General features: G+C 34.7%; 1 protein-coding gene across 24 annotated transcripts in view; it reads right to left on the bottom strand.

The window, feature by feature from the left end:
• Positions 1-18,264, bottom strand: part of ARHGAP32 (Rho GTPase activating protein 32) — a 322,644-nt gene that overhangs the window by 54,262 nt on the left and 250,118 nt on the right. For 23 of the 24 annotated variants that reach the window (XM_072729366.1, XM_072729354.1, XM_072729363.1 and 20 more), the window contains one exon: positions 14,560-14,641. In XM_072729366.1, the coding sequence (XP_072585467.1) occupies positions 14,560-14,641 (82 nt within the window). Of the gene's footprint in view, positions 1-3,560; positions 3,967-14,559; positions 14,642-18,264 lie in introns of those variants that run through there. The other variant, XM_025998925.2, reaches the window with a different exon arrangement.

The following is an 18,264-nucleotide window of genomic DNA, read 5'->3' as shown; positions in this document are numbered from 1 at the left end:
GTTGATTATATCATATGACATACTAGTATTTCTTTGATTTGCTAGCAAACCCTTGGTAAACAGAACAGTGGCCACTTATAGTATGTTTTTACTAGAAAATGTCATATATTTTATAAAGATTAATTTTTGAATTAGGTGTCCAGAATTTACTGCAATGATAGAAAAAAGGTAAATATTATCTGTAGGTTCTGAAAACTTATTTCTATCATATTTATCCTCAAAACTCAAAACCCTTACCGTCTCCCTAGGAAATACTTCTCATTTTTAAAGTAGGAATACAGCAGTTTCAGCCTTGAATTTCATACCTCTCTCTCCGTCCACCACCAAAAGTAGATATCCAGGAAAATCTTTAGCTAAATTTGAGTATTAAATCTTAATAATCTGTTGAAATTGTTGTGAAACAAGAAAGTACAGAATCACTTTTGATCAATGCATCATAAACGTTCACTTTGGAGGTTAAGAGAAAAAACACGGTTCTCTAACTGATGTGTGTAACAGCTGCAAGGAACTACACCACAGAGCAAGTATCTGAGCCCAGCTCAGGGATGAGGTTCTGGAATGTGGACAACTCTCCCTAACAGTTTTGATATCTATCTGTACATTCCAATCTCAAAGGGAGGAAACCAGGTATTTGAGAAATGTCATGTACAATGCTACATTAAAAATAGCATTGACAGTAATGGCTCTTGATTGAAAAACTGGAAAGCTACTAACAGTTAACATAAGTCAAGTATGCTTCCATTTACTTATGAGAGAGAAGAGGCATTTCAAAAGGCATTACTCTCTGGAATGCAGATGGATGACACTAAGGCATCCAGAAGATAAATCTATAGTAAAGTTTAGAGAAGAATCTTTCAGACACAGAAAAGATAAGAACAGTTCATTTGGAAAAAGAGAAGTAGAAACAAGCAACAAATTGCTTCTTCAGAATATCCAGCACAACTCTCAGGCCAATGGCATGCCTGTGGTTAAGAAAAATATTTGAGTATCTGAATAAAAATGTATCTCTTTTTCAGAGTTAAGAATGAAACCAAAGCAACATCTTGTTATTGCTTTGCCTAGAGGAGTACACATACAGCTATAAATTAGAAAGGGCATGGTATGTTAAATCCTTATAAACCACAGTTCCCTTGGGAAAATGGTCATCAGGTTAAGATAAGAAACTCTCATTATTTATGTTGAACATTTACTTTTCCAGGAGCTATAAATTTCAGTAATATCAGAGAAGGCTCAAATTTAGCTTATCTGATTTTAGGGTGATATAAATAAGCTATACGTTCTTCTTGCTAAAATTGATAGAATCTTATTTTAAAATCTAAATTACAAATTAAAATAAATGTGACTTGTTCTGTTCCCCAAGTCTGTATAAAAAAGCAAAAAAATTTTTTAACTTGGTGACTTTACCACCTCAGTTATTATATAAAAGACTCTGACTAATTGCATTTCTAAATACAGAACAAAAAGATTTGCATTTTAGCAGAGAAGAGTAGGAGGAAACATGAGGTAGATATAAATTCCTGACACTAAAGGATTCTAACACAGGAATGGGATATAATATACCGATTATAGAAGTATCTCTAATAAGGATTTCAAAAACCAAGATTTTTTTCTTCCAGGATGAACTAGTACCATTTGATATGAAGCTTTAAAACTATTTCAGGAAGACATTTATCCATATATTCTCTCTTATAAAAATTAAACTAAACTACATATTCTTAGTAATTCAGTAACATCAAAGTAAGAAGACTTTCAAAAATCCTACATGAAGTTCTAGAAATCTGAAAATTGAGAAATCTTAATGTGAAACCTCTTTTCTTGAAATTAATTTTTTTATTAGATTCAAAACAGATTAAATGTAGATTAAAGTATAATCATATTCACTTTGATGTCATATAATCCTCTGCACTTTATTAAGCTACAAAGTTTGATGTGGAACACTGATACGACCATAGGTCATTTTTTGTTTGTTTCTGTGGGTTGGGGTTTTTTGTTTTTTGGGGATTTTTTTGGCAGGAGCTGCAGGCGAAAGTTTCTATATTTGGAGAGCACGGAACTGATAATGAGGACTCCTTATTTAAAGGCAAAAGTCAGAAGCCTGCCCTACATAAAAAAGGACCATTAGCGTGGAGAATAAGTTACGGATTTGGGAGTCAGACAAACCTGAGGACTTGAACCAACTCTCTGACCACTTCCCAATTTGCAAGCTCTTGAGCATATTACCTATTTAAGTCTAAATTCCCACAAATACACAATGAGAATGACAATAATAACACCAATCAGTCAGGGTTACTATAATGCTTATGTGAAATTATATATACCAAGAACTTACCTCAGTAAGTGTCAATAAGCAGGAGTTATTTTAACTACTATAAGTTCTCTTTACCTTTGGTCTAAAAATCTTTAGAGTCCTCCACAGCACCGGGCTACCAGAACCTGAGTCAGCTTTCCAAACCAGGCTCAATCAAATCTGGTTGTACCTCCCAGATTCAGAGCTGAGACCACTAAGGAAGGATGCACACAAACATGGGATAGCTCTCTAGACCTTCTTCCTATAATCATCTTAAATGTAAACTAACCTAAGAAACTAGATTTCTGCTTCTCTTCTACTGAATATCATATAGTACTACCTGATACTTTAAAAAAACAAGTTATAGTATCAAACCATTATCCTATGAGCAACAGGTGCTTTTTAAAAAACTGACAATGAGAAATTCAGAGCTATAAATTCTGAATTTCCACCATTTATGGTTTTAAAAAATTAAAATACTGATGTCATTAAATTGGTAGTGGAACATTCCTGAAAAATGTTCAGCGGCTCAAAAGGGCTGATCTGTGTGATACAGAGAAAATTCCAGTTTCCATGCTATCTTAATGAAAAGCATTTATCACTGAAGTCTAAGGAAACACCATAAATATGGTGCTAAAAAAAATATATGCAACAGAAAAAAGTTAATACACATATTTTATGGACAGAGATGGTTCTCCTTATTAATACCAATGAGGAAAAACGATACACGGTATTTGAAGTCAAAAGGCAGGAGAGTTACTTCCTTATGCTAATTTGAACAGCTTTTTCATACAGTCTGCTAAATTCTTTTTAGCAAATCAGTTCAGATATTTGCTGCCTATTTTCCACTAATCAATAATTGAAATATTATTAACCCACCAGGAAAAAGTTTTTTAATATACTGCTTGTTTATGATACAAAGGTATGGTGTTTTAATCATGAAGTCTTTTATACATTAAACTAAGGTCTAGAAAAACATTAAGAAATAAGCTGATTTGAAATAGAAAAATGAGTATTTCCTGAAACTGGCTGGGAAAGTAAGATAAATTGCCCAATACCTATGTGGTACAATCTACTTCAAAAAATGATCACCTCTCTACCAAGATGACAAATACTAAAGCTCAATTATTCAATTTCTGAATAATTAAATAACAAACCATCCACCTAAAAGCAACCAAGGAAACATGTGCCCAAATAAAATGTAAAAATAGACTCAGCGAGATATTCTGAATGTTGCTGGAGACAAACATTTGAATAACTAATAGATCCTTACCTCCTTCTGGCTGTGGCACAGGGTTTAGGATCAATACTTAAAATTATTCCCACTGCCTGTACTTAGCAGTGGGTCGGACAGGACACAACAGCTCTGCGTTCCGTGCAACAGCATGCAGAATGAATCACAGTCACGCAGCTCAGACCTTATCCACCACAGGGTAACTCCGAGTCAGGTCTCCACGGCAACTTTGGGCTCTGGCTCCGTGTCCAGGCACCACCTTTCTGCAGTTTTCTTTGCCGGGTTTGGTCCCTACCAAGGCAACCCGGCTGTGTGTGGGCACGAGGCTCGCCTTCAGGAGCTTACTCCTTCCTCTCTGAGCACCTACTGCTTCTGCAGCACCACAGCAACGGCCCAGCCCAAACTCACACCCGCAGAACAGGCTTCGCCAGTATAGCTCCACCCATCCACCTCACACAGGTGAGTAGTCCTGCTCAACAAACACCAGTAGGAAACTGGCATTGACTGTGTTTGTGATCTTTCAGAAAGTTACGAATTCTTTGGTTGTTTGTATTTGCTATCTAGAGGGGAGACAGTGTATCCAATAAAAATGAAGCCCTTTAGGCCCAAATGAAATAAGAAAAGTAATTGATCAAGCAGGAAGTATTGCCAGGAAAAGGCTGAATCACTCAACTAGCAGCAACCTGTGATTGTTATTCCTCTAACAGGTAGAAAAGCAAAAAAGTATCAGTTTACATTGCCTGTGTGTGAACAATTCTGAAACAACAATCTGGTAAGCATCTATTAGGAGAAATAAAGAAGGGCTTTTCAGAATTGAAAAATCTAGAATTAAATTTTCCTGAGTGTGACCTCCTCCTTTATATGTGACCCAAGGGTTCCAGTTGTAATGGTCCTTATGTAAGTATTCAAGAGATTTGATATTCAAACTAAGTAACAGTATTATACTGTGTTTACCTACTTAAAATTATTTGAAGAAATAAGTTAACTGTAAGAGACTAACATATTTTTTGTTACAAATGACTTTACTAATATCAATGTAAATCCACGGTCAGATATTTGCCCTTAATAAACAAAATAATGCTAGACACAATTCTAAGTATTTTACAGTTAGTCTTCACTAGAACCTTATGAAGCTCATTCTAATACTGTTCCCATCTTGGAGATGAGGATATCAAGGTAGAGGGCTTAAGGTCACACAAGTAGGAACTGTCAGGTTCAAGATACCCAGAGTATCCACCAGGCACCACGCCAAAATCTTCTGCTATTGATCTAATTTATTATCTTCTTCCTTTCTGACCATAGCTCTGAATATAAAATTGTTGATAAGTGGAAGGCCACAGTAAGAGAAACAATGAATTAATATAATTTTAAAATAGTGAAAAACGATGGAGAATTCCAATATGTGGCAGGAACAGAACATGTTAATTTTTACCAGTGGAACAGCTGTGGATTTATGGCTTTTGTTGAATAGGAAATGAAGTTTTTAAAGTTTATTCAGAGTGGAGAAGGCAAAGCCTCCCTTTAAAAAAAAAAATTTGAGACTAAAAAACAGCCTTCTTCCCACCCTTTCCTTGGTTACTACTAAAGACAACAAGCGGCGGATGGCAAGGGAAAGAGAACAGGAAAGCAAAGGAAGGAAAGAAAAAAAGGGGGAGGGGAGACACGTGCTGTAGAAAAGCCATCTGGGGACACTCAGTACAACTCCTCTGCCCCTTGTGTTACCTAACTTCTAAGCATGGATAGGAATAAATAAATTCGACAAGAGTTTGACAGAGTGCAGGAGAATTCCATAATTAATAACAGTAACTCTCTCCTGAAACCCAAAAGGAGTTTCTACGCTGCATAAAAATACACGTAGGAAAATGAGAGTATGCAAAAACTGCTGAGTGTGGAGTAAGGTCCATAATCTTGTTCACTGCAATGTGACAACATCAATTTCCTGGTTTGGATAATGTGCTATATGTTATGTAAGATGTTAAAACTGGGAGAAGCCTTGTGCAAATCCACATATGTTCTCATTTACTCCTATTATAATAAAAGCTAAACATATTAAATACATATTTGTTTTGAGAAAGAAAACAATAAACTCTATATTCAATGTTTGAGAGCAGGGCAAATTCTGGATTTTGAGTTAATTAATTGCCGTTAATTTAATCGAGATTAAATGAGTTAATCTATGTCTTGGTACAGTACCTGGCACACAGTAAGAGGCACATAAGTGTTGGCCACAGTTAGCATAAGATGTCAGAGGATGTCAGTAAATCCCAGTTGTGAAACCACAGGCAAGCTGTCCGACCCCCCTCAGGCTCAGCAGCTCCATTTGTTAACATAAGGTGTGGATGGGGATAGAAATGTATCTCTTCTCCCCAATACCTCACAGGATTGTGTCAAGATTCAAATTCCAATTTACATAATGGAAATACAAATATCCATACCCTCTAAGGCATTTTAAGATATGTGCTAGTATGACTTTTCTACCTGTTTTTCCCTGATACAGAGTATGAAAATATTATTTTATTTTGTTGCTTGCCATGTATTCAGAAAAAAAACTTCCCAGGGCCTTCTAACATTTTGTACTCTCTTACATCAATGCCTCCTAGGGTACCGATTCTAATATCTGATTCTTGAAGGATTAGCCTCCAGAATATGAGCATATATATATGCTCAATACAACACTGCACATAAGTAAAAACCTACACTTACTTTACTTGATATAAAATGTCTGGTCACTTCATAATAAAGTGACATGTTAACGAAACACGGTTACAGAAGAGCAAAGTGCTAGAAACTCAAAGAAAGAAAACAGAAACAATCCAGGAGCAAATAAATGAAAATAAAGGGGAAAAAATCTAGAATTAGGCAAAATTGGTAAAAAAAATAAATAAATAAAAAATAAAAAATTAGTAAAACAACAAAGGAAGCAACACACTAGAGAACCAGGTCCCTAAAAGAAAACAACACACAAAAAAATTCTATTTCAAAATTATACTACAAATTCGTGCTAATTTGTTACCTTATAAACTACTTTTCAATATAAGCATTTCATCAGTATTACATCTAATTACTAAATCTTTTCCCCAAATGAAAGCCTCAGCTACTTCTATGTCTGTTCACCAATAAATTCAGCTGTCACCAAAAAAAGACAAAAATTTATAACACAAACTCTATTCAAGTGACCCCATCCAAAGAGGCTCCCTCCCCCACCAGATCCCATGAGATTCTGTAACTCATTTACTGTAATTCATTTCTCTCTCAGTTATACTGTGACATGCTGACAGATCTTACCAACAAATAATATATTAATTTCATATCTACAGAAACTAAATCTAAATCCAGTGGTGACACTGGAACTTAAATAATATATCAGCAGATAAACATATATCAATAAATAATACAGCTGACATTTATTAAATATCCAGGGGCTTTAAAGCCTTATCCCTAATCTTCAAAGGAATCTTGCCTCACTTTTTAGGTAAGGTAATTAAATGTCAGAGAAACCAAATGATGTGCACCCAGAGTAAAGTGTGGCACGAGGATTAAAACTTAAGGTTGGAGCCTATGCTCTTGTTTCTTCAAATGTGCTGCTTTTCACACATAAACATAAATTGAATAAAATGTCAAAGTTAAAGCTATTGTCAAAAAATATCTATTTTATGGAGTGGTTGCATTGAGGAGGATGGCGTTAAGGGGGAATACAATAATATTTTCATATTTCATAAAGTAACACATGTTTACTATAAAGGAGTTAAATAATAGAGAAGTAAACAGAGAAAAAATGAAATGTCTCTTGCTATCTCCATAATCTCATTGCCCTTTCAAATCAAGCTTGTATCCTTCTAGATCCTCTTCTATGAAATTACAGTGGGGCTATACTATGCTGTGATTTGCTTTTTCATTTAATAATACACCACAGAAAAAAATTCCATACACCTCTACCTCTGTTTTTGATGGCTGCAGAGTATTTCACAGTATGGAAATGCCAAATCCATTTTGAAAATGTGATTTCCAACATTTGAATAATAAAGCAATACTGCAAAGAACATTCATCTGGATGGGAGGTATACTTAAAAGATGCAAAGTGACCAATTCAAAAATGACAAAGGACTTCAAAAGGCATTTCTCTACCAATGGCCAATAAGCACATGAAAAGATGCTCAACATTATTACCTTCTTGTATAATCACCACCAGGATCAACAAAACATTAGCAGTACTCTAGAATCATCTCTCCTACCTATCCCAATCATCTATCCCCTTCCTCCATTCTGACCTCTAACACTACAGAATGGCCTTGACTCTATGATTCTGAACTCTCTCTTCATGTAGAATTATACAGCATATGTATGTATGTACTGCAAGCTTCAACATTTATTCAACTCAACATTTATTTTTGTGAAATTCATCCGTATTATTGCATATAACCATAACTCATTTCATTTTCATTGGTATAGAAGAATCCATTCAATGAATATGTCTTCATTTATCCATTCCATTATAGATAGACCTTTGAGTTTTTCAAGTTTTTTGAGAATTAGGACTAAAGTTGCTATAAACATTCTATATATACCTAAGAGTGAAACTGCTGCATCACATGGAGTGTGTCAAATTCAGTATATAATGCCAAACAATGATTGTCCCACATTACACTCCTACCAGCAGCGTGTGAGAATTCCTACTGATGTATATATCCTTGCCAACCTTTGGTATTGTTATTCTTATATTTTAACCATCCTGGTGGGTATGCATTAAAGAGTGCAAGATTTTAATTTGCATTTCCCTAAAGACTAATGATGTTGACCTTCTTGTCATATGCCTACTAAAGTACCTGTTCAAGTTTTTACTCAATTAAATCAGTTTATTAGTCTATTTCTTATTGACTCTTTGCATACTTGTGTTATGTGACCTTTGTCAAATATCTTTCTCATTTTGTGACTTGCCCTGTTCAGATCTTAATAAGGGCATTAGGATGAAGTTCTGAACTTTAATTAAGTTTAATTATTAAGCTTTTCAGTTATGATTACTGCTTAGGTCTACCTCAAGATCATGAAAACGGGTCATGAAGATACTCTACTATATATTATCTTCTAAAAGTTTTATTGTTTTACCTCTCACATATAGATCTGTAATTCTCTTGGAAATTATTTGGTATACCAAATTAAATAAGAATCATAAATATATAAAACTCAAGGTAACCTAGCACCATTTATTGAAATGACTATCCTTTTGACAATGCTCTACAATGCCACCTTTGTCATAAATCAAGTATCTATACATTCACAGGTTTGTCTCTGGACTCTCTTCTCTTCCACTCATCTATTTATCTACCTTTGAATCAATACCATCATCTTATTTACTATTTATTTATTTGTGAGAGACAGACAGAGAGAGAGAGAGAGAGAGAGAGAGAGAGGCAGAGACATGGGCAGAGGGAGAAACAGGCTCCATGCAGGGAGCCTGATGCAGGACTCCATCCCGGGACTCCAGAACGACACCCTGAGCTGAAGGCAGACGCTCAACCAGAGCCACCCAGGCATCCCAATACCATCATCTTAATAAGCAAAGTTTTAAAAATAAGTCTGGGGTACCTGGGTGGTGCAGTCAACTGAGTGTCCAACTCCTGGTTTGGGCTCAGGTTGTGATCTTGGGATAGTGGGATTCAGCTCTGTGCCCCACTCCGCGCTTATCACAGAGGAGTTGGCTTGGGATTCTCTCTCCCTCTTTCCCTGCCTGCTCCTACCACTCTCACTCTCTCTAATAAATAAGTCTTTTTAAAAACCCAACAAATATTGATGTTTAAAATAGTAAGTCTTGTGTGTTTAGGGCTCTGCATTTCCATATAAATTTTAGAATCAGTTTAGGATTGGTTGTCAATTTCACAAAAATCCTAACTCAAAACTTGGGGCATTTATCAGCAACTCTGCCCCATTGGGCTCTGAACTCCAATTTCTATTCCCCTGGCACTGTGACTTTCTCTACTCCATCAGGAGATACACTAGGGGAATAATGCTTCCAAATACATGGATTACTCTTCAGGATTTCCTTTCTCTGCTTAACCTTAGCTCAGTAAGTGTTTACTGCCTTATTAACTTTCCATTGCTTCAAAGAGGTATTTTAAAATTTCTGTCCAAATTTTGTTTTCAGAAGAAACATTTTGTTTAAATTCCCTAGTTGTACATTTTAAGAAGTTCATGTTTCGAAAATAAGCTTTGCTTTGCTTTTCTCTTACCCTCTCTTTCCTCCACCGCTCTTTTTTCTTTTTGTCTACACAAAAAGGTAGATAATGTGAGAAAATGAGGAGTTCCACCATAGAAATTATAGAACAGACAAATGTTGATCCAAGAAATAAAATATGTAAGAATTGAAGAGTTCATTAGACAGGCTTAAGAGAAGCCTACAGGGAGAGAAAAACCAGTGAATTTTAAGACAGGTCAATATAAAGTATCTAAACTGAGAAGAGGATGTGTGAGACAATATCAAAGAGTAAAACCGATAAAGAAAGAGAAAAGGAAAAACCGAAAGAGAAAGGAAAAACAGGAAAAGAGAAAGAGAAATATTGAAGAGATAATAGCTGAGAAAACTAAAAACCTGAAGAAAGTGATCAATAAATAAAACCAACTGCTCCATAAACTCCAAATAGGATAAACACAAAGAAAACCACATTTACTTTCCCTTCTCCGACCTCAACCTCATCTTCTATCAAACCATAACCGATGGTGACTAAACTGTCAATTTCTTATAGACAAACTTCTTTCTTCTTCTTTTCTTTCCTCTTCTTATCTCCCTTCCTCCTCCTTCAATCTCATTTTACAACACCTTTTTCTTAAGGCAGCATGGATGCTTGCTTTCTTGGTCAGGACATGGTGACTCATTGATTTTTATTTTTATATACACAAATAATTGAACATATTGAGAACATTAAGAGGAGCTCCAAAGGGAAAATTTTTCCTATTGCCCTTGTTGTGTAATAATATAGGGAGCTTTAAATTTCAGTCTCAAACTATAGCTGCATCTTTCAGATTTGGCATCTAACAGTAACAGATGGCAATGTTAAAAATAAATAGAACATTCAAGTTGTTTATACTGTAGGCAAAGACAGTTTTAAAGTGTGAAACAAGCCTGAGGCTGATAGAATTCACATCATCCTTTTCAAAATATATTAAGAATGCACATTTCCTTATGCCAACCCTGCAATGTTGCTCACAAAAGATAAAATATTGTTTGTGAAGGTATGCTGTCATTGTATGTCATCACTAATTTAAAATTAACAATGTCATACAGGTCTATTAATAGAAACTTATTTTCCAAAACTATCAATAACTGAGTAATGTTCTCAAGTTTTAAAGGCTTTTGGAGGTTATCATTATTAGAAATATCACTTTGTCATTCAAAACATGAAAAAGTATTTAATTGATACAATTTAATACCAATATTAAGGTATTTTTTAACTAAAAACTGAGTTTACACTATATCTCTGAGGCAGAATTATCAAGAATGACACCTAATACCTAACAAGTTAAGTTTTCACAACAGAAACATATAAAAAATGCATGAGAAACCATAATAAATTTTTGATGTTGAATTTAATAACTTCAAAATAGTCAAAAACCCATGATCACTTCAACAGATAAAGAGTATTTAACAAAAGCCAACACCTTTCATGATAATATCATTCAACAAACTAAGAAATGAAGGGTACTTCTCCAATCTTATAGAGGGCATCTATGTAAACCCCGTAGCTAACATCGTACTTAATGGTGAATGAAGGATGCTTTCTCCTAAGATCAGAAATGAGACAAAGATGGCCATTCTTAAAGGTCTTGCCAAGGAAATTGGCAAGAAAAAGAAATAAAAAGCATCCAGATTGCAAAGGAAGAGGTAAAAATATTGCTTTTCACAGATGACTTGAACTTGTATATAGAATATCCCAAGGAATCCAACTAAAAAAATGTATTAGAATAAACATTTCAACAAGGTTTCAGGATACATGACTAGTATATATAATTGTTTCTATGTACTTGCAATGAATATGAAAATGATATCAAGAAAATAAATCTATTTGCAATAGCATCAAAAAGAAAAACACAAATTTAACAAAAAAATGGAAACTTATACTCTAAAAACTACAAAACACTGAGCAAAATTAAAGAAGGTCTAAATAAATGAAAAATATCCCATGTTCATGGATTGGAAGACTTAATAAATATTGATAAGATAGTAATACTTCCCAAATTGATACACGGATTCAATACAATCCCTATCAAAATCCAGCTGACTTCTTTGTAGAAACTGACAAGCTGATTCTAAAATCCATATGGAATTTAAAAGGACCCAAAAAAGCTAAATCATTCCAGAGAAAGAATAAAATAAGAGCAAAATTTGCCACAAACAAAGGTAATCAAGACATGGTGGTACTGGTATTAAGATAGACATTTAGATCATTGGAATAGAATCAAAAGTCCAAAAGTAAACTTACACATCTAAGGTCAATTAATTTTCTAAAAGAGAGTCAAGATAATTCAATGGGGGAAAGAACAACCTTTTTTTCAACAAATAGTGCTGTCTAGATATCTAGATGTCCAATGGAGGTGGACCTTATATCAGACACAAAAACTTACTCAAAATGAATCCTAAACTAAAATCTAAGACATAAAACTATAAACTTCTTAGAAGAAAATAGAGGAGTAAATCTCAACTCTAGGTGAGGCAAAGTCTTCCTAGATAAGACACTAAAAGCATACGCAACAACAACAAAAATATATCGAGCTTCATCAAAATTAAAAACTTTGATGCTTCAATGGACAGAATAAAAACAGGCAAAGACAACCCACATAATGTGAGAAAACACTTGTAAATCATATTACCGAATAAAGGACTTGTATCTAGAATATATGAAGCACAATTACAACTCAATAATAAATGACAACCCAATTAAAAAATGGGCAAATAATCTGAACAGGTATTTCTCCAAAAACATGCAAATGGCTACTTAAGCACATAGAAAGATACTCAACATTTAGTCATCAGGAAAATGCAAATCAAACTCACAAGATACACCACTTCATAACCACTAAGATGGCAATAATCAAAAACACAGCAACAGGGATATGGAGCAACTGAAACTCTCATACACTGCCAGGGGTATTGTAAAATGGTAAGCTACTTTGTAAAGCAATCTGGCAGTTCTTCAAAAGGTTAAACACAGAGCTAACATATCACCCAGCAGTTTTATTCCTAGACACATGCATGAGAGATGAAAATATCTATCTAAACAAAAAACTTGTACACCAGTGTTCATAACACCATTACTCATAGCCAAAAATGGAAATGACTCAAAATGAGTGGATACACAAACTAGAGTATATCCATAAAATGGAATGTTATTTAGCCATAAAAAAGAATGAAATTCTGATACACAAATGAATCTTGAAAACATGCTAAGTCAAAGAAGCTAATAACAAAGGGTAACATATTATATGATTCTGTTTGTATGAAATATGGAAGCCTATAGAAACAGACAGTAGACTAGTAGCTGCTAGGGCCAGGGGGAAGGAGGGACTGGGATACTTCCTGCTAATGGATATTGGATTTGAAGTTAATGATGCCATATTTAAAAGAGAAAGAAACCTATGGTCATCACAACTGCTAATGAATATTTACTGAGCAAGTACCCACTGAGAAAGTTTTCTTATTTATTTTCTTTTTTAAAGAAAGATATTCATTTATTTTTAAATTTTATTTATTTACTCATGAGAGACACAGAGAGACAGAGAGGCAGAGACACAGGCAGAGGGAGAAGCAGGCTCCATGCAGGGAGCTCAATGTGGGACTCAATCCTGGGTCTCCAGGATCACACCCTGGGCTGAAGGTGGCGCTAAACAACTGAGCCACCCGGGCTGCCCAGAAAGTTTTTTTAATAGTGTTTACCCAAAGAAGGGAGATTAAACAGAGGATAAAGATGTCTTGAAAAGAGACTAAGAATCCTGGCTCAAGAAAAACGTCAGAGAACATAACTCTGAAGGATTTTTCTCTACGAAACAATAAAGAGAGCCTGCCTAAAATTTTAAAATTCCTAACCTCCTGTGAAGAAATAAGCTTCAAAAGGGGTTATTGCCCTTTACCTTTACCTAAATACTATAAGCAAAAAAAAAAAAAAAAAAAATACTATAAGTCTGACGTGTGCTTTGGGGACAGAGGCAGGAAAATACTAAATAAGCTTTTTTACCCCCTAATTCTTACAAATAGGTCCTAACCCTAGAAAATACTTTAAGGAAAGCAATCCAAATAAATTCTGAGCCCCAGATTTCTTTTTATTTTTCTTCTACTGGCGCAGAGTAGGGAGGATGGCAGAGAAAGGCAAAGGGAATATAATACAAGTAGAAATAAATTCAATTACTTCCTCTTGTCTCCAAATTCTTTGTTTTCCTTTAAACAATTTGTATCACACTAAAAACTTCTAGGCTAAGTATTCTATAGAATTTGCCTAGATTAAATCACCCCAGTAAGAACAAAAACCTCCATTTTCTTGATTTCCACCCCCCTGTAACACTGCTTTATTTATTCACAAAACAGTCCACATATTTACAAAGCACTGTAAATATACTAAGTAATGAAAAATGCTGTTGAAAATAGTTGTTAAAAATAAAATAGTTTGATGTTCATAGTCATTGATAAAATATACATTCCCTTTAAGTTATTAATTTTCAGCTAATCATACCATCTGTGTGAGTTCTTTAAACCTGTTATTTTTCCTTTATCACTGTGTTCTTCAATAAGCTATAATAATTATAAAAACAAATAATGACAAGGCTTAATGGACCAAGGAGTTCTTTGAAATTATCTAAAATGTTGAATGCACCTTTGTGACATGATCAATAGAGAAATAAAAATAAATTAAAAATCAAAACCACATAAAATTAAGGATGCATATTATGTCAGTAAGTGGAAAGAACAGCAAACCAAACTATGTGTTTAATGAAAAGAGAAAATCTCTTTCTTTAAGCAGTTGATAAAATAACCACACTAATGGAAGAGTATACTCACCTGGTTTTGGCACTGAGTTGGTCACTGACTGGGGAACTTTCTGATTAATTAACTCAACACAGTGTCCAGGGAAGAGTCCCACCTAAAGAAGAAAAGCAGCAAAGAGAGGATTCTAAACCGGAGCATAGACCAGTGTGTGAACACTGCCAATTCAATTCCAGTAATGTACTCCACAGTACCCTCCCAAAGGATTCTATTATTCCAAGACTCTAAATCACAGATGATACCAATTACACAAACAAATAATAAAACAATCTGTTGCTATGTGTATACAGAGTTGTGTTCTATTAGTTCAAATATCTAAGTCTGTTTTTTTTTCAGTTTTAGCTTTCAATTTCCCAAAGTTTTTCTTTACACCAATTAAAATATTTAATCTAATACCAAGCTATACATGGACTACATACAATTTTTACCTTACTAACTTATGTTGCTGAAATTTCAACTTAGTTGTGTTGGTATCTCTAAGACCAACATTTACATTTATTGTCTTCTCCCTAATTTTTAAAAAAAATCAACACTAAACCACATTCACATTTTTTGTGAGTTTTTCCTTCATTCTTTCACAGGTTTCATGAAAAAAATGACAAGACAAAAATAAATTGGTGAAACAAGCACTCATTTCAAATCCCAGTATCTACTGTTGTGAAAGAGCTAGTAGCATATGAATAAGTGGGAAAGCAAAAGAGAAGAAACCAACCAATCTCAGCAGTAATGACAGACCCTGGCTTTGAGAAACACGCCACGTTTACCTAGTAGCAGAACTGCCTATGCTGTTAGGTAAGGAATCCAAAGTAGTTGTATCAGAAAAATACCGAGCTCACCCACAGACCACTCAGATCATACAGAGATACACTATATAGCCAAGAGAATAAATACAGAGATAAACAGCCTGGAAACAAAAGTAAAAAGGAGGTCTTTGCCAATATTTATAGATGTTTCCTTAGATAGGAATATAATCAGGCTACCATGCAACAGATGTTGAAACTGAACATGAAAACTACATCACTTTTTACATCCCTCTGTTGACAGACTTGGGAAGAATAGAATGGTCTTCCAAAAGTTATGATTCATCATCAAGTTCTGAGCTGTATAATTTCTATCTGTATGGGATTATTTTCACATATGCATTTGCTGCTTTCTTATTCCAACTTCTGGATCGATATTCCATGGTAGTTCTTAAAATTATGAAGATGTAACCAGTTATCATGAGCTGAAAAGGGGTTATTAACAAGGTATCAGTTTTGCTTAAAAGATCTCTGAATTTGGAATTCTTAAAGTCCTTATGACTTGCCTTCCAAAATGAAGCTTTAAGTGTTCATTTTACTCGTGAAATTTCATGCCATATATAATTCAACGTCCTACGTAGCTAAACCAGTAGAAATTCTTCCAAGATCGATTAGAACCAGATAAGAATCACCTTGAGAAATCCTTCTCATTCTCTCTTACACAAATCAGTTATAGGAGGGTAGATGGTGTCATGGTTAATGCACAGCCTCAAAAGTAAGAATGCCTGGGTTCAATTCTAGGTCTTTTACTTGCAAGATCAGGTTTGTGACTTAGTCTCCCTGTTTTCAGTTTCTTCATCTAAACACAGTAATAGTACCTAGTACATAAGGATTGTTATATGTTATAAGAATTTAATGGATTGGGACTCGGTGGTTGAGTGTCTGCCTTGGGCTCAGGTCGCGATCCCAGGGTCCTGGGATCCTGCATCAGGCTCCCCACAGGAAGCTTGCTTCTCCCTCTGCCTATGTCTCTGCCTCTCTCTGTTTCTCTCACGAGTAAATAAATAAAATCTTTTAAAAAAACAAAAACAAAAACCTAAACGGATCAGTATAAGCAAATGCATATAGTAAGCACCCACTAAGTGTTAGCATCCAATACACTAGCTACTACAAGCCTAGAGGGCTCAGGCTCCTCCATTAAGTAGATGACACATAACACTTAGCTCCTTCTGCATGTGCGGACTAAGTTTTTTTCCCATCAAATACTCTTTCTATAAAATTAGAATTCATTTCGATTTATAAACGTTTGTTTGCAATTTTCTGGATTGAAAAGACCAGGTTCTAAACTTGGCCTGTCCATTTACTAGGCTCAGTGATCTGGAGCAAATTAGTTAACATCTGTCTCAGTTTCCTAATTTGTAAAGATGGGGATAACATTGGCTACCACAATAATTTGTGTGAAAGTATCTAATCTAGTTTCTAAACGCTAATTATCTTTCAGCAAATAAAAACTAGTTTTCCATCACTTCCTAGACTGAACAAAGCTTAATGAACTTCTTTGGAGAACTATATCATATATATTAGCTACATCTGCATATTTTTAATTTGTCTCAGTCCATTAGGTTTAGATGTATGAGTGAACAAGCTCTTGTGTACTATGTAGAGGTCCATGGTAGTCTCATTTAATGCCTCTCTCCAATTCCTGCTCACTTGTCTCTCTTTATCATAAGTATAATTAAGGATGAAGTATAATCTTACTATTAGCTAAACAACATATTCAGTGCCCAGACTCCTTGCAACCGATTGTAGCCACAGCACATTCAAATACAGCTCTACTGCTACTATTCTATCTCCTTCCTCCTGTTGTGATGCAGGTATCAAGACTGGATCTGTAGCAACCATCATTAGAACTTAAAAGACAGGCCAAGAGAATCTTAAAAACTCCTGCCTAGCATCATTAAGTTGCTAACTCAACAGAGGCAATCAATCACTTTTTCTGTTCACTTTTCTGTTTCTTGAAACCAAAAGCACTCCTGTTAATAAATCTTTTATTGGGAGAGATGATTCTAGAAATTTGTGAAAGGCAAATAGATTCTATTTTCCTATTATAAAATTTCCATCGCAAAACATGAAGCTGTGTTCTCTTGAAAATATACACAAGAATGCCACTAAACTCCAGGGGGGAAAAAAAGAAAGTAACTAACCCTAAAAATACAATTAATGAACATTCACTTTTCTGATTCATACTTAAGCTAGTATTTCACCAAATATAAACAATTCTGATAAACTCAAAATGTCCAATGTTAACAGTGACTGGAACTCTGGTAATGAAAAACTATGTCATCCTGTTTCATATATTATTCCTTCCGCCAGCAGTGACAATACCTAAAGCTCTAATTTATATGGCTGAGAAAGGTGAGGAAAATTGGGTATATTGGCAGGGATCAAAATGAGATTCAACTCCAGCAATAAGGAGAGAGAAAAGACCAATATCTAGGGCTCACAGGGTGGAGGAGTAGGTAATAAAAATCTTGTAAAAGGAGGAAAAGAACAATGTAAAGATAAGGCTGCAACAGGTTAGGGATGAGCTTACTGGAAGGAAAAAAAAACCTTTCAATATAGTAATTTTCCTCCAAGTCTTGAAAAAAAGTTAGAAAAAGCAAGCGATATTATGACAGTAGTCCCCCTTCCACCCTTATTCACAGGTTTTGTTTCAGTTTCAGTTACCCACAGTCAACCATGGTCTGGAAGCAGATGATCCGCCTCCTCTTGCGTTGTCAAGGTCAACAGCAGCCTAATGTTCTATCACATTCGCTTCACTTCATCTCATTACATAGGCATTTTATCATCTTACAACATTGCAAGAAGGATTAAGTACAGTAAATATATCTTGAGAGAGGGACCATATTCACGTAACTTTTACTACATTTTTATAATTCTTCTGTTTTATTATTATTATTATTGTAAGTCTCTTCATGTG

The sequence above is a fragment of the Vulpes vulpes genome, chromosome 12, assembly GCF_048418805.1.
Source record: "Vulpes vulpes isolate BD-2025 chromosome 12, VulVul3, whole genome shotgun sequence".
Taxonomy (NCBI): domain Eukaryota; kingdom Metazoa; phylum Chordata; class Mammalia; order Carnivora; family Canidae; genus Vulpes; species Vulpes vulpes.
This window is presented reverse-complemented; position numbering and strand designations above follow the sequence as displayed.